Source organism: Eleutherodactylus coqui, chromosome 7 (assembly GCF_035609145.1).
Source record: "Eleutherodactylus coqui strain aEleCoq1 chromosome 7, aEleCoq1.hap1, whole genome shotgun sequence".
In the NCBI taxonomy this organism is placed as follows: domain Eukaryota; kingdom Metazoa; phylum Chordata; class Amphibia; order Anura; family Eleutherodactylidae; genus Eleutherodactylus; species Eleutherodactylus coqui.
The window spans coordinates 128,272,196-128,296,257 of NC_089843.1; the positions used below are offsets into that span (position 1 = coordinate 128,272,196).

Consider the following 24,062-nt stretch of genomic DNA (forward strand, 5'->3'; position numbering starts at 1 on the left):
ATCCACTTCTACTCCGACCCCTGAGTATTTCAGTGCTGACAGCAGGTGCCCAATTAGCTAACCTATTGGGGTCCCGAGCGGTGGACCCCAGCCAATCAATTATTGCTAACCTATCCTGAAGATAGGTCATCAATAGTATTTATCTGGAAAACCTCTTTAAGTGGGCTACTGGCCCGCGTTATTGCATGTTAGGGGCCTGCACCTGAGAACAGTGTAGTGGCCCAGAGGGTCCTACAATACAGTCTTCCTAAAATTCAGTCCTGTCACACCTGTCTATGTATTTCCCTTAGGCATAGGAGGTCCTGCGCGTCAGAGAAACCCTGTTTCTCCCCTTTACTAAGCTGATAGCTTAGCACTGGCAATAGCTGGTTGCCTATTGGCTATATGTCACGCCTCCACTCATTGGCTGGTGAGTCCAGAGTGGGAAAAACACTACATGAGTCCCTATGCTGAGGGGTTGGAGTTTGGAGAAAATGCGGGAAGGAAAGAGGAAGTGGAAGAAGAGTTAGAGAGTTGTTTCAGTCGTTGGAGTCGGAGGAGAGGAGAGGCAGCGAGACGTGGTTGTAGAAAGGAGGTGTCTGCAGTTCAGTTTGTACTCATCAATTCAGCATTTCAGAAAGGGTAGCAAGGTCCCTTTCCACTTCCTTGTCGTTCCAGCAGCAGGAGGAAAGAATTGGAGGCCAGCGTTCCACTTAACAGTGAGTTAAACTACCCGGTGAATTCAAAGCCAGGATTGGGTCAGCAGCCATTACAATGCTCATTTCACTCCTTCAAACTACACTTCCAGTGAACCCTCAACTAGTAACCAGTGGGAAGATTAATACTGAGTGACCTCTGTCACTAGAGAGAGAGTGTTAAAGATAAGTGGAGATTCAATTGTCAAGTCTACTGTTTTAATTTTGTCAATTCACTGCATGGATTGTGGACTCTGCTGTATTTGCAAAAATGTTGCCTATCTGACTGTCATTGGAATCAAGCTTCAGTAAAACTATGTGCTCCCAGTTTACTACAGCAAGCTACTGGACTCGTTTTAAGTTATTCCGCCATCATTAGACTTGTGAGTTCAGGTTGGAGTACTAGAGTCACCCGTGACAAAACAATGATTCATGTCAGATGTATCCATATACGTTATTTGCGCCACAGTGTGACAGCTGAGCAGAGCACCATTAGTGCCACTCTCAGGAGGGATTACTGAGCCACCCGTGACAACCATCTTTCAATCCCCGTGGTCTCCCCCACTTTGGCGTGCTTAGCCCGGTTGTTGCAAAAGCAAGTAAAGACAGTTTGAAAAGTTGCTGTGTCTCTGGCTCACAAAATCTTGGCAGGCTAACAGCTATTTCAGGACTTGTCTCTGTGGAATAGCTGTTCATCATGATTTACATATGAACCCCAGATGATCTATGGATGACTAAGTTATTGTAAGTCTTGTTAAGGTATTGTATGCTGAATCATTACCAAGGAGTAGGTTGCAGGACTAATATACTAAGATACTATATATCTTAAGATAATTCATTGGTCCGTATTTTACAGCTGTGAACCTGTTGCATGACATTCCTGGCGATTACTGAAGATTATACCATTGGCTTTGATGGTAATTTACTATTTGAGTCTTCTCAGAAGTGAGGTCACTGGTAGCTGTGTAGGATGTTCTGTCTGGTGCTGATCCACATCTGCCAGCTTTTATTAACAGAACAATCGCACACATTCTCCATGCAGATGTTGTCTGTGTTGCAGTGTAAGCAGAGGAAGATCACAGAAGTGTTGTTGGATTCTTGTCTCTTGCCGCCTGGTTTTAATTAGTGTCCAAGGACTGTGGTTAGCCGTTTCATTAAGGACCTTAAACTAGTAAAATTCTTACCAAATGTATCTGATGGGAACATTTACATTATTTACATGTACCATACAATTACATGCTATTGGCATTATACAACAGGGTAGTCAGTGCCAATTGTACTAATGTGTGGTTTGCCGTAAATAAATACAGTCAAAATAAGAAATGGTTACGTTACTAGAGGGCTGCATGAGAAAACAGAACTGTACAGGAAAATCTAAATCTCAGGAAGACATCACAGAAGGGGAAATATAAAAACAATCACAGAAAACGGCCATATACTTACTGACTAAGGCCTAATTCCCACGGCTGGATTTCCGTGGCGGAAATCCGCGGTGTTTCACTGTGGCTATTAGGTTCTATTGAACCTAATAGCTCAATGAAATTAACCGCAGCATGTCCTATTGGTTGCGGGTATACGCGCGGACGGCTACCATGGTAGTCAATGGAAGCCGTCCGTCGCGCTATACTTCCGCTGTAGCACACTTAATTTTTAATATATAGCTCAGATGGCAATAATAAAGGAATTATATAATATTTAACATAAATGGTTAATTTTCCACATTGGTTAGGTTGCCTTCAAATATGGAGCGGGGATTCCGTTTTCCTGCTTCGTTATGGGAACAGGAAAGGGGGATCCCCTCGCCAAATGGGTCCGAATAGTGCTGAATGTTCCTGTTTGTGCCCTGCTCTTTACTTACACACATTTGACAGGTTTGCAAGAAGTACAAGGAAGATAGTTTTCAATATAACTACAGGATGAAACATATAAAGGTTTGATTAGTCTGTTACAATGGAGACACATAGGTCTCTATAGGAGCTCTAGATACAAAAGTAATAGGTGGTTTTGTAATTTCAACTATTCTAAGATGTCATTTTTAATTTTAGATAATTTGGAACAGTAAAAAAATAGTTGCAAAAGTGAAGCTTCCCTTTAGGACATTTGTGAAATATGGCATTTGTAGAAACTACAGACCTTTGTTGCACAGAGTGGCATTTTGCACACATCCCATGTTGGCAAGAAGTCCCAGTAGCACATTTTCTATATATCACTAGGGACCTATTGCCCAGGTTAGGATTGAACCAAAGGCAAACAGGGGAATTCATGGGTGGGTCCTGACCTAGGAGTATCCCCTACATACAGACAGGTGGTATCTTAGCCAGCCTATACTGTACAACCATTTAATAATTGGGGAGTTTATATATTTATGGCTGGTTGAGATGACATCTAGGTATATTATCCTTTCTTCTTTGCCCCCACCTTCTTGGCGATGTTGTTGGGATCCGTATCACCAATCATTGCAGCAGCTTCTTGTCATTGCATATGTCCTTAAATGAGAGTTCATATGCCTGGATCTCAGAGCTGGAAGGGCCACTAATCCAAGGAAAAAGCCAGGCAGCAGGGTGCCCAAGACAGAAACGGAGCATCACCCTTTACAGGACATGCCCTAAATAACAACTCTGAGATTTGCACCCATCGAGTTAACAGGGATCCACCAGTTTATGTTCGCCGCAGTCTCCATATCATAATAACATAGTATGTTAGGCTGAAAAAATACATATGTCCATCTAGTTCAACCTAATACCCCACCAATGTTGATCCAGAGAAAGGCAAAAAACACAATGAGGTAGAACCCATGTTTCTTCATTTTAGGGGAAAAAAAATTCCTTCCTGACTCCAAGTCTGGCAATCGGAATAATCCCCGGACCAACAAACCCTTCTGAAGTATTTAGTGATTATAACGTGTAATATTGTAATGCTCAAGAAAGGAGTCGAGGCCCCTCTTAAACTCTTTTATCAAATTTGTCATCACCATATCCTCAGTCAGAGAGATCCAAAGTCTCACTGCTCTAACAATACAGAACCCTCCTCTATGTTGGTGTGTAAAAACCTTCTTTCCTCTGTCCTAATTCCTTTATTCCTGTAAGGGCTCGCTTAGACGAGCGTGTTTTGGTGCGTGCATACGCACGCACAAAAAGACGCTTGTATTTACAACACTGCATTCCCTATGGTGTGTGCACATGTCCGTACTTTGCAGGTGCGTGCCTGCAAAGATAGGACATGCGTGCACCATAGGGAATGCACGCATTGTTTTCAGTGGAGCAGCGGCTGCTGCCGGCGGCTCCATTGAGCACAATGCTCTGCCGCCTCCCTGCATTCCTTGTCAGGGAAGGACTTTACATATAAGCCCTTCCCTGAAAAAGAAAGATTTCAGTGTAAAAAAAAATAAAAATGCAGCCATTCTCTTCAATGGAGCCGCTTCTGCTGCCGGCGGCTCCATTGAAGACAACGGTCTGCTGGCACCACCAAATTGTTTTTCAGGGAAGAGCTTAACATATAGGCTCTTAACTGAAAAGGAAAAATTTTGGTGAAAAAAAAAAAATGCAGCCATTCACTTCAATGGAGCCACTGCTGCTGGCGGCGGCTCCATTGAAGACAATGGTCTGTGGCACACCTGAATTGTTTTTCAGTGAAGGGCTTTACATATAAGCCCTTCCCTGGAAATCAATTAAAAGTGATTTAAAAAACAAAAAAAATAGATACGCACCTCCCTTCAGCTGCCGGGGCACAGCCGCGTCTTCTCCTGCTGTCCCCTGCACTGTGGTGCTGAACTGCTGATCTATCCGCAGCCAGGGATTTAAAATCCCCGCCTGCTGAAAGAGCTGAATGTGATTGGCTGAGGTGCTCAACCAATCACAGGCAGCTCTCCCCGAATGAATAACAGGTGAGAGCTACCTGTGATTGGCTGAGCACTTCAGCCAATTACATTCAGCTCTCTCAGCAGGCGGGGATTTTAAATCCCTGGCTGCTGATAGATCAGCTGTTCAGCAACACAGTGCAGGGGACAGCAAGAGAAGACGCGGCTGTGCCCCGGCAGCTGAAGGGAGGTGAGTACCTATTTTTTTTCTTTTTTTTTTTACTATTTTAAAAGGCTTTTCAGGGAAGGGCTTATGAAGCCCTTCCCTGCAAAGCCACTAACAGCTGCCGGGGCTCAGCGGGGACTTCTGCCGCAGTCCCCGGCTCTGTAGCGCTGCTGAGCTATCAGCAGCTGGGGATTTAAAATCCCCTCCTGCTGGTAGCTCTGATTGTGATTGGCTGAAGCAATTCAGCCAACCACAATCAGAGCTACCAGCAGGCGGGGATTTTAAATCCCCAGCTGCTGATAGCTCAGAACTACAGAGCCTGGGACAACGCTAGAAGTCGCGGCTGAGCCCCGGCAGCTGAACGTAGGTGAGAATTGTTTTTTTTTTATTTTTTGCACTATTTTAAATGGCTTTTCAGGGAAGGGCTTATGAAGCCCTTCCCTGAAAAGCCATTGACAGGATGCCAGCAGCAGGATTCTCTACCGCAGCTGTCGTGTGACAGCTGCGGTTGAGAATTGAAGAATTCCTTTTGCTGCATCTGCCACAGATGTGGCAGATGTAGCAGCAGGGAATTCTTTTAACTAGCGGGGGTGAAGGATACATCTGCCACATGCGGCAGATGTGTTCTTCATGCTGGCGGGGGTCACAGCAGCGGCAGAGAGGTAAGTTTTTTTTTTATTCTTTTTTTGTTTTGCACTAAAATGTTTCTTTTTCAGGGAAGGGCTTATATGTAAAGCCCTTCCCTGGAAAAGAATGCAGGGGACCGGCAGAGCATTGTTTTCAATGGAGCCGCCGGCAGCAGCCGCAGCTCCATTGACAACAAGCACGCAGCTATGTTAACGCGTGCTTTTGCTCGTACCTAGGTGCGGACGTATGTACGCACCTAAGTAGGCACCAAAACACGCTCGTCTGAATGAGCCCTAAGAAATGAACCGCTCACAGTAAGTATTTAACCCCATAACGATACAGCGCTTTTCTTTTTCTTTTTCCTCCCCACTTTCAAACAATCATATCTCTTTGTCCGGGTGCTTGTGTTTTGTGGGACAAGTTGTATGTTAAAATGGTTGTATGTAATGTACCATATAATATACTGAAAAACGTGTAAAAAAAGTACAGTGAAATGCAAAAGGAACAAAATTCCTCCATCTTTGAGGGGAAGGTCTTGTTTCTACGATACACATACTGCAACAAAAAATGACATTATAATTTTATTCTGTGGTTTAGTACGATAACAGCGATACATAAATTATATCGTTTTTTTGCTATACTACTTTTAAAATATCAAATCTTTGGGGGAAAAAATTATATTATTTTCTGTCGCCATCTTCTGACAGCTATAATTTTGTATTTTTCCATGGACGCAGTTGTGCAAGGACTAATTTTTTGCCAGACGTCCTGTAGTTTCTATTGGTGCTACTTTGGGGTAGATATGACTTTTTACTCTCTTATTATTACATTTTTTCTTGGTGATGGGATCAATAAAAAAGTACAACTCTGGCAGGATTTTTTTTCTGAGGACATTCACTATACGGGGTAAATAATGCGTTCCTTTCATAGATTGGACTTTTATGGAGGCAGCCAGCGAAACCAAATATGTTTTTGAGTTCTTTTTATTATAAATATTGAAAAAGGGTTTTTTTAAACTATTATTAGCTTTTATATTTTTAATAATTAATAAAACTTTTTAAAATTATTTTTTTTTTTTTGTCACTTTTTGATAAGCAATCTGCAATGGCAGCCCTGGGGGCTTTCTAAAGCCCCCCAGCTGCCATGGCAACAGAACAACACCCCATAATCTCAGCACAGGGGCCATTTAAATGCCCCAATTGGAACTCAGAGGTCCCAAATCCTGCTGTCAGAATTGATAACAGCATTAAAGGGGTTAATGGCTCTGATTAGCGGCGGTGCTAATCAGAGCTGTTTTGGGTGGCTTGTGGCTGTTTTTCCTCCATACAAACCCCAAACCTCCATTACGTAAATGTATGTTTTGGAGTGTTAAGGAGTTAAGATGTTTTAAACATTTCCCATTTATTGTCTGTGCTCTTATTTTTGAAGACATTGTTCCAGTCAATAAAGTTAAAGGCATTTCTGAATCGATCAAACTTTGACCTCCTAAAGTTTAGTATTTTTGTGGCTCCTCAATAAAACTCCCTTTTGAAAGACAAGTGGAAATTATATTATGGTGACTATCCCCAGGTGCCTCTCAACCTGCACTACTGTTATTTTGTCAGAATCTGTTGGTTAATATTAAGTCCAAAATGGCCATACCTCTAGTTGGGCCCTGTACAGTTGGGTAAAGTAATTATCTTTAGTTATTGACAGAAACTTGTTAACTTTTCGAGATCAGCAGGTAGGTTTCGGCTTCCCAGTTTATATCTAGATAACCAACGTCCCCCATAATAATTACCTCATTGTGATTTGCTGCTTCATCTATCTGCCTCAGTAATAGATTTTATGTTGTATTTTGTGTGTGCTTTAAACAGGATTTTATGTAAAAACAAACCCCTTCCCTTTTCAGGAATTTATTATTCCTTCTCTACAAACCACAACCCTGTAAGTTCACCACCCAGTCATAGCTTTCATCCATCCAGGTCTCAGTTATTCCCACTATGTCGTAGTTTTTCCCAGACAGTATTACATCCAGTTACATCCATTAGTCAGCATACAATTTAGAACGTTTTGATTGTTTTTTATTTTTATTTTAAGTGTACCCCTATTAACTGTTCTGCCAGCTATAAGTGTACTAACCCCTCCCACCGCTCCACCACGATTCTCATTACTTAGTCCCAGATCACTGTCTATACTGTCTTCTCCTCTATGTCTGCGGTTGACCCCCCCCCAGTCACTTGTTTAATCACTCCTCCAAACTTCTAGCCTTCTTCTCCCGCAGCATAGTTGCACCATCCCCATTGAGATGCAGCCCACCCTTATGGTAGAACCTGTAGCCAACTGCAAAGTCAGCCCAGTTCTCCAGGAACCCAAATCCCTCCTTCCTACACCAACTCTTTACCTCCCTAATCTCCCTCTGCCTTTCTTGTGTGGCACGCAGTACAGGTAGTATTTCAGAAAATACTACTTTGGAGGTCCTTGCTCTAACCTTTGCATCCAAAGTTCCCTGAAATCATTTTTAAGGACCTTCCACCTATCTCTAACTTTGCCATTAGTGCCAATGTGTATCATGACTGCTGGGTCCTCACCTGTCCCTCCCAGTGATCTAGCAACCCAATCCACGAGCTTCGGTAAGACAACAGACTGTTAAACAATCCTGGTCTTTGTGTCAGATTCCCAGTCTGTCCCTCTAATAATTGAGTCTCCCACTACCAGGACCTGTGTAGCCTGCCCTGTGCTCTTATCCCCCTTCAAACTGTGTATTTAGATCCAGGATCTGGGCTTCCAAATGTGCAACATCTCATACATCAGTATGCACATTCAAATGGCTGTCCAAGAATGGCATACACGGCACAAGATGTAAACGGAACAGCATTTTCAATTATGGAGCACATTCTAAATTATGATCATACAGATAGGTTAGATAAAAGTAATATATGCAAAAGTTTAAATAGATAATCAGTAAATACATACAAGGGACTCTTCCAAAGTCCCTGAATCCAAAGTCACTAATCTCACGTCATACACTTAAGAAGCAGCACATTTAGGCCCCCTGGTAAATCGCCAACAAATCATGCTGTCTGAAGCTTTCCATAGCGTTGCTATGGAAAGCGCCGGCCCCATGTCCATGAGCACAGAATCATTGCGATTCTGACCATGAAGATTCGTCTGCCGGCTCCTGCTCCCGGGCGGCCGCGGGACTTCGCAATGCCTGTGGACAGGGGGCCTTAGAATACAGCCACTACACTCACTTATTTTTGCTTTATATTGCCCTTAGCCGTAATATTTCTGCCCCTCCTCTGTTTGGAAAGAACACAGGTAGTTCTATCTTTTATGGAAACAGGTAGATCGCACTCTGATTGAGTAATGCCACACTTAATTAATCACCTGTGCAAAACAATGGAGACCAAAACCCACAGGCAAACTAGATGTGCTTTTAAATGTAACAAAGTTTAACAATATAACCCTCCAATATATCTTCAATGTATTTCACCTCTAGAAAAAAGAGAATATCGCACACTATATAAACTAACAGATTGCTATGCGTTGATATAAAACACAAGTAAACAGATAACAAATAAAATAGGAAAAGTTGCACACGGAAATTCCACTAATCCCAAGTCACGCACTTAAGAAACAGCACACTTTAGAAGGCAGCACACTCGCTCAACTCATACGCTCGCTTATGTTTGCTTTATACAGCACTTATCTGTGATACTCCTGCTTCTCCTCAGGACTGCACACAATCACAGCCACTTTTCTATTAAAATGTATGCAGAATGCAGTGGCTGGAAATTTGTGAATAGGAATCAGGTAATATTTGTATTGGCCCCAGTATGAATTTTACTGAAGGGCCCTAGTCACCCCTGTTTGACACCACTGTTGCCCCTATATGCAGTACAATGCATTTTATACAGTATTAGTGAGGCATGACTGATGCTACATTATCACACTTTATTTATATTTTCGACATTTATAATAGATAAAAATCTAATAAAATCATCCATGAGTCTGACCATCTCCACCCCATTCAAATCTTCTGCAGCTAAGTATTAGAAGCCACTATCACATTTTCCTATAATACGTATAATTAAAGTCTGATCTGTACGAGTTTGTTTGTACAGGTGCTAGGGTTGTTCTTACATTATGAACCGGTAGGTTGAGGAAATGACAAAATGCAGTATTCGAAAAAAAAATGAAGAGCCTTTATGTGAATATAGCTTAAGGGGTGCACAGATTTTAGAGGATAATTATACTTTCTACATTTACAACATGCTTTGATTGATTGATTAATGTAAATGTAATTTAATTAAGCTAAATCCAACAGACAAAAATATCTAAAAGATTGGCACCATTTATTTCTTTTCATTGCCATTATGCATGTATCACTGCCAAATCATCTCTACTATGTTTATTCACTCTTGAAAGTCGTGTTAAAAGTTGTCGTCTGAGTGCTAACAGATGGTCGGAAATGTTCTGGTAAAAACTTGTTCTATTGAAACCCCTGTAAAAAGCCATCGTGAATCCTCTTCAGAAGAAGTAATAAAGCATAACACATTATGGTTAAGTAAAGCATCATGCTGTTATCATCCTGCATCTGGCATAAATAGACATCTGTCAAGAGTTTGTGGAGCATTACCCAGAATTCTGTAAGCCAATAAAAGGAAATTGGGACATCCCAGCCAATGTTCTGCCAATGCTGTACTAGAAGGGAACCTACTCTTTGAAGATACTGCCACGTCTTCATGCTTTTCTGGTTGTGGGAAGGGAATCTTAAGGCAACACTATCTTGAGAAATATGCCCTTTAGACATAGACCAACTGGTAAATACTAAGAGCTCCTTATATGCAGAACCAGAACCAGAGCTTGAGGGACTTTGCATTGTCCCTGCACAGAAAGTGTGAGATACCTCAGCAATAGCAGGATATCATACTCTCCATTTTCACTTGTCCTGCCTGTGATATTGTGGAGCACTAAAGCTATAGCATCTTTTAAGCAGCCATATTGCTTTGACTATGACTGTTGTGATATTGTATATCATGGCATCATCTAGTTGCAGCATTGATCGAAGCTAAGAAATAGTAATGTTCTACATAGATGAAGATTTACAAGTCTTCCAAAATGACGGCCAATTTCACTAAAAATCTGTCCTTCGCAACTTTTATTACACCTTTTCTCTTCTAGAATTGTTTGGAGGTAGATGAAACTTATTACTAGTAGCAATTTCATAACCAATATCTCTACTCTAAGGAAACATTTCGATGGACGGATGGCATTCCAGGTTAATGGAAAGGTGTGAACTTACCTGTCTACACTTAGAGCGCACAAGTTGAGCACTGTGATTCCAACAGAAGCCTTCTGTATGAACGGGACAAGCTTGCAAAGACATGCTCCAATTGGTGACTGATCAAAGGGCCATCGTTCTGCAAGAAGCTGGAGAAGAAAAATTGGAAAATATTAGGGTTTTTTATTAAAGTATAAATTATTATATATTTCCAGGACTCTATATTTTTAGTGCAACCAGATATTACACCTCATATGAGGATATTTTCTTATTATTCTTCCTTTCTATAATTAGAAATACACATACTGTGATTTTTCATTAATTACAATCAGCTAATCTCACATTTCATCTGCATCTGAATCCCCTATTCTCCATCTACAGATACACTAGGCCCCCTAAGTACCTGACCTGTCCGCCCTTATCAGGACAATCACCCTACATCTAAACAGGGGCTGCAAAACCAAAGTTGGTTAGGGAGAGCATTTCCATGCCCTATATTTCTGCTACCGTTATTTCCCCTATTTTGTGTTCCCCACATTTTGAGGATATAATGTATATATGTCTGTAATGGTCCATTGAGGAATTTAATTACATAATGTTGGTGACGTACGTGAGGAGCACTATACTTCCACCCTGCACAAGCGTAACATTATCATTCTCCTTGACAAAAGGGTGTGTCCCTACAATCTGATGCTGTCAGCACTAATTGGACAATGTAACTCTGTGAAGAGACCCTCCCCCAGCTGGTAACACCCAATTGTCAATGTACTCATTTGTTTCTAGAAGGAATAACTGAAGAATGATATAATACAGATTTATGAAAAAAGATGCTCTAGAATTGTTATATTATAGGAAATATAAGTGTTTCCTAAAACATACATGTCAGGAGAGGTGTCAGGTCCTCTTTAAGTATTGTGTTAAACCACATCATCAAATTAATTGCTTGGAGCACCTAATACAGTTTAATACAAATAAAATACCATATAGTACAGCATTTATAGCCCAGTGCATACTTTATGTTATCTCCTTTCTATTTTTATGGCAGGTACTCAGAATAGCTAATGTCTCAGGAAGTAAAGAGTCTTTATAATGGAGATGCAAGTGGTAGAAAATGTATCTAATGCTTCCTTAAGGTACTTCTATCATTTATTATGCACACACTGTTCCTATTAAGAGCCCATTCAGCATGTTACTCAACTGGACCCTTTAGCATTTTCCGCTAGGTCTGAGTTACCGGTTTACTAATGTATTGAATGATCCTATAATAAACCTTCACAGTTCAAGATATTTGAGTTTCTGCAGAAACAATTATAACAAAACCTTATTATGAATGGCTAAGTAACCCTACGGCATTCTAATATTCTTTGTTAGTCTTGACTGAACACTTAAAAAATGGTAGATCCTATTCACAGGAACTAAAGAAGTATATTATCTGCGTTACAGACTCCATGTTAAAATTAATTATTCTCTGTTTAATAACTACTTTTATTTACTATTACAAGGTTGCCCTATGGATTATAGTTTCTCGCCATCATTGGCTAATTTATACGTGGCACGCTGGGAAATCAGATTTACTTATACAGATATTAGTCTATTTATTGGGGACATCTGCTGGTATGGACATTATATTGATGACCTCCTTTAAATTTGGAGGTGGGGGTGGGGGAAGAAGTTGGCCTCCATACCTGCATTTCTCTCCTATATCAATCCTGATTTGGATAATCTTGTTTTTACTCATGATACATCTGTTGATGAGATTCTGTTGGTGTGGGATTCAGCTAAAGGGATTTAGCCAGGGAAAATACTATTGATCACCTAACCTCAGGATAGGTCATTAATAGTTGATCAGCTGGGGTCCGTCACTGAAATGATCGTGAGCCGCTGTAACTGTAAACATGAATGACATGGATTTCAATGATAGCTGTGCTTGCAGTTACAAGTGCCGCCCACTACAAAGAGGTCAGAGCAGAGACTTCTGCTGTTTCTATTTCGATCCCTGTGTAACTGTCAGTGAGCGCACAATCAGCTGATTGGTTGGGTTCCCAAGCGACGGACCTCAGCTGATCAACTATTGATGACCTATCCTGAGGATAGGTCATCAATAGTATTTTCCCTGGAAAAACTCTTTAAGAAATAGCTTACTAGTAAGTTATACCACAAAAAAGTTAGTGGTAATTTTTGGCATTGTGCACTAATTTGTCATTTAAAACAAATACATAATTTTTCTGTGGGAGAATTCATATGAGCCAAGCATACATGCTCAGATAATTCAGATTCTGTATTGAAGTCGAACCAGATTGCTAATAGATTATGGAGTGGGGGTTATACAGAAGACATTATCAGTGAAGAATGAAATGAAGTAAATAATAGATCAAGATCAGATTTCTTAAAACATAATCATAGATCATGTGATAAAAATATTCCTGTTATATTTAGCACACAATGCAGTACAAACTACTATAACATTTTTGGTATCAAAAAATACTTACCAGTTTTATATTGGGATTATTCACCCAGGAAAAAGGATGGTTAAGGGGCTACCAAATAACTAGGTATAAACACATTAGAGGACAATACAAGGATCTCTCCCATGATCTGTTTATACCCCGGACTGTGACAGTAACAAGAGGGCATCCACTACGTCTAGAAGAAAGCAGGTTTCATCACCAACATAGAAAGGGATTCTTTACTGTAAGAGCAGTGAGACTGTGGAACTCTCTGCCTGAGGACGTGGTGATGGCAAAATCAATAAAGGAGTTTAGAGGGGACTACACGGCTTTCTAGAGCACTATGATATTACAGGATATAGACATTAAATAACCAGCGGGGTCGTTGATCCGGGTCCTGGAGTTAGGTAGGAACTTTCAAACACTGATCCAGGGATTATTCTGACTGCCTTTATGGAGTCGGGAAGGAATTTGTTCCCCCAAATGGGCTAAATTGACTTCTGCCTCATTGTTTTTTTTTGGCCTTCCTCTGGAACAACAATGGGTGGTAGAACAGCCTAACATACTATGTTGCTAAGTATTACATAACATATTAAAAAAAGATGTAGGTTTGTTGTGAGGAGGTTGCCCACTCTTGCCAACAAAATCTCATCACAAATATTAAATCTGAGATGTGACCATTCTGGTACAATTTACAGAATGCACAATTTTATTAATTGTGCTACCATCATATACATGTCATTTATACTAGAATATGTACCATTTGTAATATTTAATATGTAGGATGCACAGAGAAGTCTTTGCGCCTCGAATCTCAGAACATATTTGGGAAATCAGAAACGTAACCACATGCAGCATATCGGCTGAGTCTCAACACTTTTAAATTAAGCAAAATGGTAACAATGAAAGTGCATTTTAAAGAGTCAGTAAGCAGACCGCCTAGAGGCAGTGATTGGACTCACAAATTACAATGAAGAGAAGCTTAATGGATTTTATGCTTGATGCCAGGTATCCTTGCCCTGAGGTCTTAATCTTTGTACAGATCGTCTATATTTATATTAATTAATGCTTACTTCTGCAGATTAAATTCTGCTTTGGTTTGATTGTCTGGATTTAATTGTGAAATTACTATTGATCATGCGATTGCTGAGATGATGAGATTTGCTGCTCTTTGGTTTTAATTCTCACTTCAATTGTAGATAGCTATTAGAGATGAGCGAGTGTACTCGCTAAGGCAAACTACTTGAGCAAGTAGTGCCTTATGCGAGTACCTGCCCACTCGTCTCTAAAGATTCGGGTGCCAGCGGGGGAGAGCGGTGAGTTGCGGGAGTGAGCAGGGGGAAGCGGGGGGGGGGGGGGGGGAGTGAGAGAGAGATCTCCTCCCATTCCTCCCCACTCTCCCCTGCTGGCACCCGAATCTTTAGAGATGAGCGGGCAGGTACTCGCATAAGGCACTACTCGCTCGAGTAGTTTGCCTTAGCGAGTACACTCACTCATCTCTAATAGCTATCCATGAGTAAGAACTCAACTGCAGAAGTCTGAAATATATAGGTCTGTCCGTGCTATTATACTCCCAATTTTTTAATGGATAAATAAAGTTTAGTTTTATGGATCTTCAAGTATCGAACAGTTTTTTGCCTACTCTATGCAGACTATGCATCTACCTTTTTTTCATGGCTGTGGTGAACACTGCTATTTTGTAACTCTGGAGACATGGACCACTATCTAAACAAAGGAATACATCTGGATAGAGTTTGATGTTCTTTCATGTGCCTCTTATCTGCTGAAAACATACCTCAATTGACTTTCTGTAACACCAGTGTGTGACTAAAATGTGAACAGGACTGATGTGAGCGTAGGCTATGTACAATGCTAATGAATATTTGTTTATATATATAAAAATTGGAAAATAAATATTTGAGAACTACTCAAAGCATGAAGACCAACCAATGTACCAAAATGTTCCTGGAACAGTAATCCAACCTTCATAATGGTTGACCGTACAAACACTTGTCTACATAAAAGAAAAAGCATGGTCTGTAAATGTATTCATCTTTAGGTTTTATGTAGAAATGTTTTTGTCTTGGTCCTTTCTTTAAAAATAGGAAAACCTTGGTCGCTCCGTGTGGACAAAGTATAGACATCTGGCCGCAGCTGTGGCCTCATGGAATTCTCCAAGGTAGACGCACACATCTCTTACACAGAGCAGAGACACAGCAGGGGAGACGTGTGTCCTCGGAATTATTTTTCAAGTATAAATAAGACTTGCTGGTAGAAATCAACAAAGCGGAAACCATACTACAGACAAAACTGCTATATCAGTTCAGTGACATTTGAGAACATGATCTGAGCCACATAAACAAACAGCTTCTTCACTAAACATTTCAGTGACGGTTTACAAATAAAACGATTACTCTTGGGAAAAGGCTTTCAAAATATGTACGAGGGAGTGCTGATAAGTCCTTGGCTTTTTGATCTTCATTTGTGTTCACATCAATGAAAGTTCTATCATTTGAATGTTCAATCTTTGCAATGCATTGTGAGCAAATTTTGGCATGATCCCACGTGCCATTCTAATGTTATGCAGGTTTGAACACAACATGGCGGAGTCTGTAGCAGTTTTCACTGCAATGGATAGCAGAGCAGCAATGAAGTTCCTGCTTCTGAAAGGGATGTCGGCCAAAGACATTCATGGTGACATGGTACAAACATTAGGCGATAAGTACTCTTCGTACTCCACAGTGAAGAATTGGGTTGCCAAATTTAAAACCGGCCACTTCAACACCAAGGCTGAAGACCATTCCAGAAGACCATCATCCAAGGTGATGGCATTTGTCTTCTGGGATAAAGATGAAATACTGCTTGTGGACTGTCTTTCAAAGGGGTCTGCTATCCCGGCTCTGTATTATACAACACTTCTATATAAATTAAAGGAGGCATTGAAGTCTAAAAAGGCACAGAAAGTTTACCCATGCTGTTGTGTTCTTGTACACCAATGCCTTATCTCACTCAGCGGCCATCACCTGTAGCAAACTGGTTGAGGTAAGCTTCATGGTGCTGGATAGAGAGGAGCGAGCATGCTCAGTTAAGGAAATTACTCCAGCGATGTGGCACTTTCAGACTGTTGAGTCAACTTCCCGTGTCTGACACCCTCTTGCTATTCCGGGCAGATGCGGGCGTCGCTCTGTTCCTCCTGTGTGAATGGACCCTTAGCCCTTTACTTTCCATCAGCATTGCAGGAGTTAATCCTCCCCAGTGCTGTGTACTTTCCATCAGCACTGCAGGAGTTAATCCTCCTCAATGCTCTCTGCCCAGCTGCAGGGTAATAGGCTATTACCCTCCTATTGAGCTGAGTTGTGGATCCTTTTTCTTTGCCTGAGTGTTGGTGTGGGTTTGTCTCGGCCACCAGTATAGGTCGCCTGTCCCTGACTGTATTGTCTGCTCTTTATCCTGTACTCTTGTCTGTATACGTTTGTTCCCTTCCGTCCTGAATTTGCACCAGATCCTGTGTTGAGGTCTGTCTGTTTCACGGTGCCTTGCACCGATGCTTCTGACTCCCATAGGGTCAGCTGTGAACCACACCGGGACTACTCCAGGAGGTAGCGGTCTGCTCAGTTACCCTGTGGTGAAGTTTAGATCCCTGTACAGGAGTTAAAGGGTGAATACCAGGCCACCGACAAATAACGCCCTTAGGTTTAGCCCAAAGCCAAACCGGTTGGTTGGCACAGTGGGTCCACACTCACTGTCCGTAACACAGACTATCATATGTTTTCTAATTTGAAGAAACACCTTAAGGGTACAAAATTTGACTATTTCTGAAGTAACTGCAGAGTCTGACGCCTGGTTTGCCACACAACCATAGGAATTCTATATGGATGGGTTGAAGAAATTGCAACAAGGCAGTCAGAAGTGCATTGATATCCACAGGGACTATGTAGAATAACTGTGAAATTTCCTTGTTTTGTGTTAATTTTTTGTTGTCAAAGACAAGGGCTTATCAGCACCCTCTATTAATATTTATTTTTTTGCGAATTACACAAACAGTCTTTATGGACCCATTCATAACCTTGTGTATAATAAGAAAAAAATTTGGAAACTAAGTCTTTTCAAAAGCTTGCTGTTAACAATTTCCTTTTGTTAGCCATTAAAAGGTATAATCGCTACAAGATTCTTTCGTTTCTCTTACTGAGAGCAATAACATCTTGTGTTTAATGTTTTATGGATTTCCTTGGCTAGTCACATGCACGATGTAGACATGATTCCCATGAATGCTCTGTTACTCTGCAAGATGTTTACTGAGGGCAGAATTTAGAGGTCTTTCCCATCAACCTTTTAACCTACTTAACTGAAGGTCTTTACCTATGCCCTGAAGCACTCACTTCATCACCAAATCCTGCCACTCCTCTAGGGTACACAAAAACTGCTTTGTAAATTCCATTGGAATCATATATCCCAGCCTAGAGAGAATACAAATGTATACCATCCACACTGTACATACACGTTCAATGACGATGCAACAGATGCAGTATTTTGCAGGAAAAGTATGTGACAGTAGAGATGACATTTTGCTATTTAGTCATATTCTACTTTTGGTATACTTTCAAATAAGAGAAATCCATTATGTATTTTTGGCGATGCTCATAATTAAAAAACTGCTTCAGCTTTGAGTGTGATAAAACAATACTTTACTATCATTGTCTTATGGTGTTCCATGTTTGTTTTTACATGCATATCTATATAGTTAGTATACAGATCTGCTACATACATTAAAGGGAACCTGTGATCACTCATGAGCCCCAAAAACTATGTTATGGGGTCCAATGGTGAGGGAACAGAGAGCTGTGCCTCAAACTCATCGGGCACCATGTTCCAGTGCTGTGCCACCACGAAGTTGGCACATGCACACAGCTTGACTTTTTTCAGCCAGCTCTGTTTGCCAGCTCTCCCATAGAGATTTATTGGAGTACACACACAGAGCCAGCTGAAAAGAGTCATGCTGTGTGCATGCGCCAACTTTCTGTGCAGAAATGGGGTGCCCAGTATGGAATACAGCTCGCTAGACTCCCTGTTCCCTTACCTTTGAGCCCCATAACATAGTTTATAAGGCTCAAAAGGTGACGACAAAGGCCCTTTAAGGGGGTATTCCAGCCTGAAGCATTTATCACCAATTTATAGAATAGATGACAGATAATACTCATCTATCTCCATCTGTGTCATAGGCTTTGACGTGGCCGTAGTGAACGCTTGACTGCTGACCCATTCAAACTGCTCCTAGCTGCGGTTTTGTGGCCGTTGCTAGGAGGACCACTACCAATCTAGCATTTATCACTTATCCATTGATAGGTGATAAATATGTCAGTCATGAGTACCCCGGAAAATTCTGTATATGCAGTCTCACTGTAGGAACATACATATGTTACTTTTACTTCTGTTGTCTATATGTAGAGATTAACATCACTCATATTAGTCCCTATACCAAATTGGGCTCACAATCTAATTTCCGTATACCAGAGACCTATCTAAATACTTGTTTTTCTACAGCCCAACCAAAGTTGGAGAATATTGCATTTGCTTGTTGTAGATGGCCCTACAGAGTTGAGTTCGATGTTTTTTTAGCTGGGAACATCAAGTCCTAATCACTAGACTCCCCGCTATTATTAATTCAACTTTCCTAAGAAGAATTACATTATAGTGTATTCCAAGAAATAGGAAAACATGATAGCTTTGAGTAATATCGTGATCAGCCTGTGGTCACTGTTCTTTCCCAAGCTTGTATAAGTCTTGACAATATTCTCAGTCCCAAAGGGAAATATTATATATACTGTATATGCAATACATTATTAGAAATTGAAATTTTATCATGTTTTGCCTCGTTTTACTAAAATAATCCCTTTGTATGTACTGTTTGTTTAGTTTATGTCAGTGATGTAGAATGAGAAGTAGTTTAGAGTGAATTTCTTTAAAATGCTTAGTCTACCATCATCTTTCATGAATGCAATGTTGACATTATTCAGACCTAATGTTCCAGTGACTTTACTGAGCTGTGACAATATGGGTCAACATCACTACGATGCCCGCTGAACTGTACCCAACAGCGATGAACAGGATCATTTCATGCATTATCAGTAACAAGCAAGCCTGTCTTTACCCCTAAATTGTGAGAATACAGGGTTAACTAGAAATGCAGATTGCTTCACGTATCTCCAGTGGTTTGTTATTTACTGTAACCAAACAGTGTCATCATTTCAGGAAAAGCCAAATACTTGGAAGATATCCGACAACCCCTATTAAGTGAGGCTAAAACTGTGAATGTGTGAGAAACTATGCTTTTCTTGACTTTCAGTATGTGATGTACATGTGAGGTTATGAATTGCAAAAGTCATTCTCACCATTTTTATGTATTTTCAACTTGGAACACAAGATAAGGTCAAAGTGTAACCACTGACCATAATGGATCCTAAAGAACTAGGTAAATAACCACCGAGTTACAATTCTACAGAGTATTACATTTATGTATTACTGCCTCTCATATTTGTACATTATGTTATATATGTTGTGTCAGGTCTGTGATCCCCGTTCAGGTCTTGCTTTGATATTAGACCCCATTTACATATATAATAAACCTACAGAGAATTAGCAGACTGGATTGATTATTCCACACGTACACTAAATCATACAGGCAGCAGTACACCAAGAGATTTCTCATTGTCTTCCCTTCAGGAACAGAGGCAATGGCACTGTGCTTTCTCCTTTTATCACAAATATTTTCATTCAAGAATCTTTGCTCATCTATTATCAGGAGTCTTGTAAAGTAACTTCCCGGTCTTAAGTGAGACATCAGAGACGGAAACAGAGTTCTTAAATCAACTGTAAAGCAGGCTCTCAGACGTGGCTGTTACAGGAAAATGCAGTTTATACTTGATGGTTCTCTACTTGGGAGGCACACAACTTGGTTTATAGCAAACGAAAAGGCTGGCAATCAGGGATACCGGTTGGGGGTGGGGGGAAATTAATCAGCCTACTCTCCTCACGCAACTTATTTTGCTAACCTGAGTTGTAATTGGATTCCGCCTACCAATCCCCAATTCAGGCTGGTCACTCTTGACCTCCCTTCTCTATGAGTCTCAGGATAGAGCATTATCTGACTACACATGGAGCCAGTAGCAGACATGGCCTTGTCCTGCACTTACAGCCACAGTAGTTAGTGCCCTTACTGCTCTCTGTCATTTTACTCACTTGGGGAAGAACCCCTACCTTTTTATACTTTGCACCTTAAGTGCCACCAAACTCCAGTCCCACCCTCTTACTTGGGTAAACACAGGGATTGTCACATTAGCCATTCCTAAATAGTACCTTCTCTGGACAGACAGCCATACCATCTTTAACATGACATATTGACAACACAACATAGGAAAAATAAACTTTCAGTTGCACATTAGGTAGCACACTCCCAGCCTTCCTCTTACAGGCTTTTCAGATGAACTTTCACATTTCTAACATCTTTATGACTAAGTATTTTAGACATCTAGTTCTTGTCATGGTTGGATGTGTCCTATGAAAAATAGAAGAAAGCATATGCATAACATATGTCATTGATTGGGAACATGATTTGATAGTTCAGGCATATTCACTATTTAAAGCCTTGGTCACAGCAAGTCAGAATATCTATCTAACATGTCAGGCCGGCCACATCCATAAGATAGCTGTTGGGTGAATGTTATTTCTGCGGACTTAAAGGGGTTGTCTCGCGATAGCAAGTGGGGTTAAGTACTTCTGTATGGCCATATTAATGCACTTTGTAATATACATCGTGCATTAATTATGAGCCATACAGAAGTTATTCACTTACCTGCTCCGTTGCTAGCGTCCCCGTCTCCATGGCTCCGTCTAATTTCGGTGTCTTCTTGCTTTTTTAGACGCGCTTGCGCAGGTGGGTCTTCTCCCTTCGGCTCGGCAGCAGCGGCGTTTTGGCTCCGCCCCCTTGTGCGCGTCATCGCGTAGCTCCGCCCCCGTCACATGTGCCGATTCCAGCCTCCTGATTGGCTGGAATCGGCACATGTGACGGGGCGGAGCTACGCGATGACGCGTACAAGGGGGCGGAGCCAAAACGCCGATGGTGCCGAGCCGAAGGGAGAAGACCCATCTGCGCAAGCGCGTCTAAAAAAGCAAGAAGACACCGAAATTAGACGGAGCCATGGAGACAGGGACGCCAGCAACGGAGCAGGTAAGTAAATAACTTCTGTATGGCTCATAATTAATGCACGATGTATATTACAAAGTGCATTAATATGGCCATACAGAAGTACTTAACCCCACTTGCTTTCGCGAGATAACCCCTTTAACCATTAACATGCACACTCAGCTGAGTATATGTTCATTTCAATATGAATCTAGCCAGTGTAGACACCTTAGGCAGTGGCATATCTCCCGAACGTCAGGCATACTGACATCCAACATGCCTTAGGCCTCATGTCCATGGGGAAAATCAGGCCCGCTCCGGATTCTCCATGGAGAATCCGTAGCGGGTCCCTCCTGCCCCGCGGTCATGAGCGCTGAAAATAAGGATAAATAAGAATAAACTTACCTCCCGCCCGCTCCGGATCCTTCCTTCGCTGCGGCGTCATCTTCTCTGCGTCGCGGCCGGATCTTCTTTCTTCGGCCCGGCGGATGCGCAGGATGACGTCGGTGACGTGCCCCGCGCATGCGCCGGCCCGAAGAAAAAAGATCCGGCCGCGACGGAGAGAAGATGGCGCCGCGGCGAAGAGAAGAAACGGAGCGGGTGAGTAAATTCCGATTTTTGTCTCCCGCGGATCCGGACGGCTTCCATAGGCTTCAATAGAAGCCCGCGGGAGCCGTCCCCGCGGGAGACCCGCATGAAAATGTAGCATGGTCCAGATTTTTTCATGCTCCATTTTTTTTTAAATCCCTTTTATTGACCATCCGCGGGTATTTATCTACCCGCGGGTGGTCAATGCATCCCTATGGGATGCGGATCCGCAGGCAGGAGAAGAGTTAAAATCTGCTGCGGATTTTAATTCTTCTTTTGCCCGTGGACATGAGGCCTTATACCTCTTTTCTCCAAGATCTGCCATCAGGGGATAGTCAGGAGACTTATACACCAGATTATTAGCCAATCCCTTTGATATTGGCGAATCCGGCCAACTTTGTTCTAATCGGCTTTAAGGTGCACATAGTTACACGACTTTTGTTGGTTAAGTTCACCAACAATATACTTTGTATAGCAACAACCTGATGGTTGATTTTTATGGAAAAACTGGCAAAGCAGATAATCCTTCCAACTCTATTGTTAACCCTATGTAAGGCTGAGTTCACATCTGTGCTGAGACATCTGTTCAGAGGATGTGTCGCAAATCTGGCACAAAATACTAGAAGAAAAAGTGCTGTGTACAGCGCATTTTCCTCCAGGAAAAAGGTGGGCAGCTGAGCGAAAAGAAAATGGACCCTATTATAGTCAGTTCGGCGCTGTTCGGTTCCGAATGGAGCAGGAAACCAGATGCAAATGTGAAATCACTCTCAATGATGCCGAATGGTCTGGCGCCTCCTCACTCAATACAGAATTAACATGCCTATTTGCAAGCAATTTATGCTTATAGGCAACTATAGTTATGCTAGATTTGATTAGCAGCATTTCATCTGGGTATTGCAGGTTAACAGTGTCCTGATATCAAACAGTACAGGGTATATGATTCACATTTATATACACTCCTGCTATTCACATATTATCTGCGTAGAAAATCATATTCTATTCAATCCGAAATTAATATCCATTTTGTGGTTAGGAGAAGAAGCATCCCCCTTCTCTTAAGGGTACAGTGCATACATAGTTGGTAATATGTTACTGGAAGAATATGTTGTAAACCATTGTTCAATGCCAGTGACTGGGATTTGTCAAAGTTCAATTCCTGTAAATATCTTAGTTGGGATTTTATGTCAAGAACACTTGTCTGCATATCCTAACGATTTATTTCCGAGCAATAGACATGTGGTAATTTGCTCAGCCAAATTGTCTTCATGTCAAAAGGTAACTATTTTTATGTTTAATACTGTTTTGCCAGTTATGCCGTTGATATCAAACAAGAATGATCTTTGTTATTGAAAAGGGACATCTTGAGTTATCCTGTTGTTGCAATACAGAACTCCAGAATGCTCCGAGTTGATGTCTGAGGCTACATTTTGCTAAGTAAACACTCTAAGAAAGATAGGTTAAGTCATGACTGACTCCTAGGGTCAAAGGTCAAATGTTGCTTGACAGAGGTCCAATTGGGGACCCGAAACGTAACATGCATATCTTTTGTAATGGGAGAATAAAGGAAACTTTTGTGACCCATGAATGCTGCCACATTTACTTCTTACATTTGACTCCTAGGGTGACATCACATTGTGACGTTTTCTTGGCAGACTGTTTTTTTCGGGGTGGTTTGCCATTGCCATCCCCAATCATCTTTACCTCCCAGCAGGCTGGGTTTTACTGACCTTGGAAGGGTGGAAGGCTGAGTCAACCTTGAGCCTGACCCAAGCGGGGTTTGAACCCGCAACCTTCAGGTCATGAACGAGAGCAAGTATAGATATATACTTGCTGTAAACTCTCAGAATAGCTATTATATTTTTGTGTAGCCGCATGAAGAAAGAAGTTGCCACAGATTTAGTGTATTTTATTATGTACAAGCATGCACTGCGAACTGTAAAGTGGAAAAAATTCTGCATAGCCTAGTCGTAGACCGCCAATTAAAACCAACTGGAAACATTTCCAGTATTTTTGTACTAAAAGTTGGTAGTTTTCATGCAAAAGTCAATAATAACTTCAGAGAGGAATTCTAAAGTCATAATATACTTGGCTTCTGAGACGATGAAAGAAGAAAAGGAAAGCGTAGACATTTTAATTCACTGCAGTACATGTACTGTACATATGAAGTCTCAACCACGATAAAGGCAGGCCATACAACGACTTAAGAAGGGTATGGAAGAATTTCTATTCATTATAGAATGCGTAAACATTCCTACTTGT

At 41.3% G+C, this 24,062-nt stretch overlaps 1 protein-coding gene across 1 annotated transcript in view; it reads right to left on the bottom strand.

Annotated features, from left to right (window-relative positions):
* EDNRA (endothelin receptor type A) overlaps nucleotides 1-24,062 on the bottom strand; it is a 59,439-nt gene that overhangs the window by 18,885 nt on the left and 16,492 nt on the right. The window contains exon 3 of the mRNA XM_066573667.1: nucleotides 10,611-10,738. Coding sequence (XP_066429764.1) covers nucleotides 10,611-10,738 — 128 coding nt within the window. The remainder of the gene's footprint in view (nucleotides 1-10,610; nucleotides 10,739-24,062) is intronic.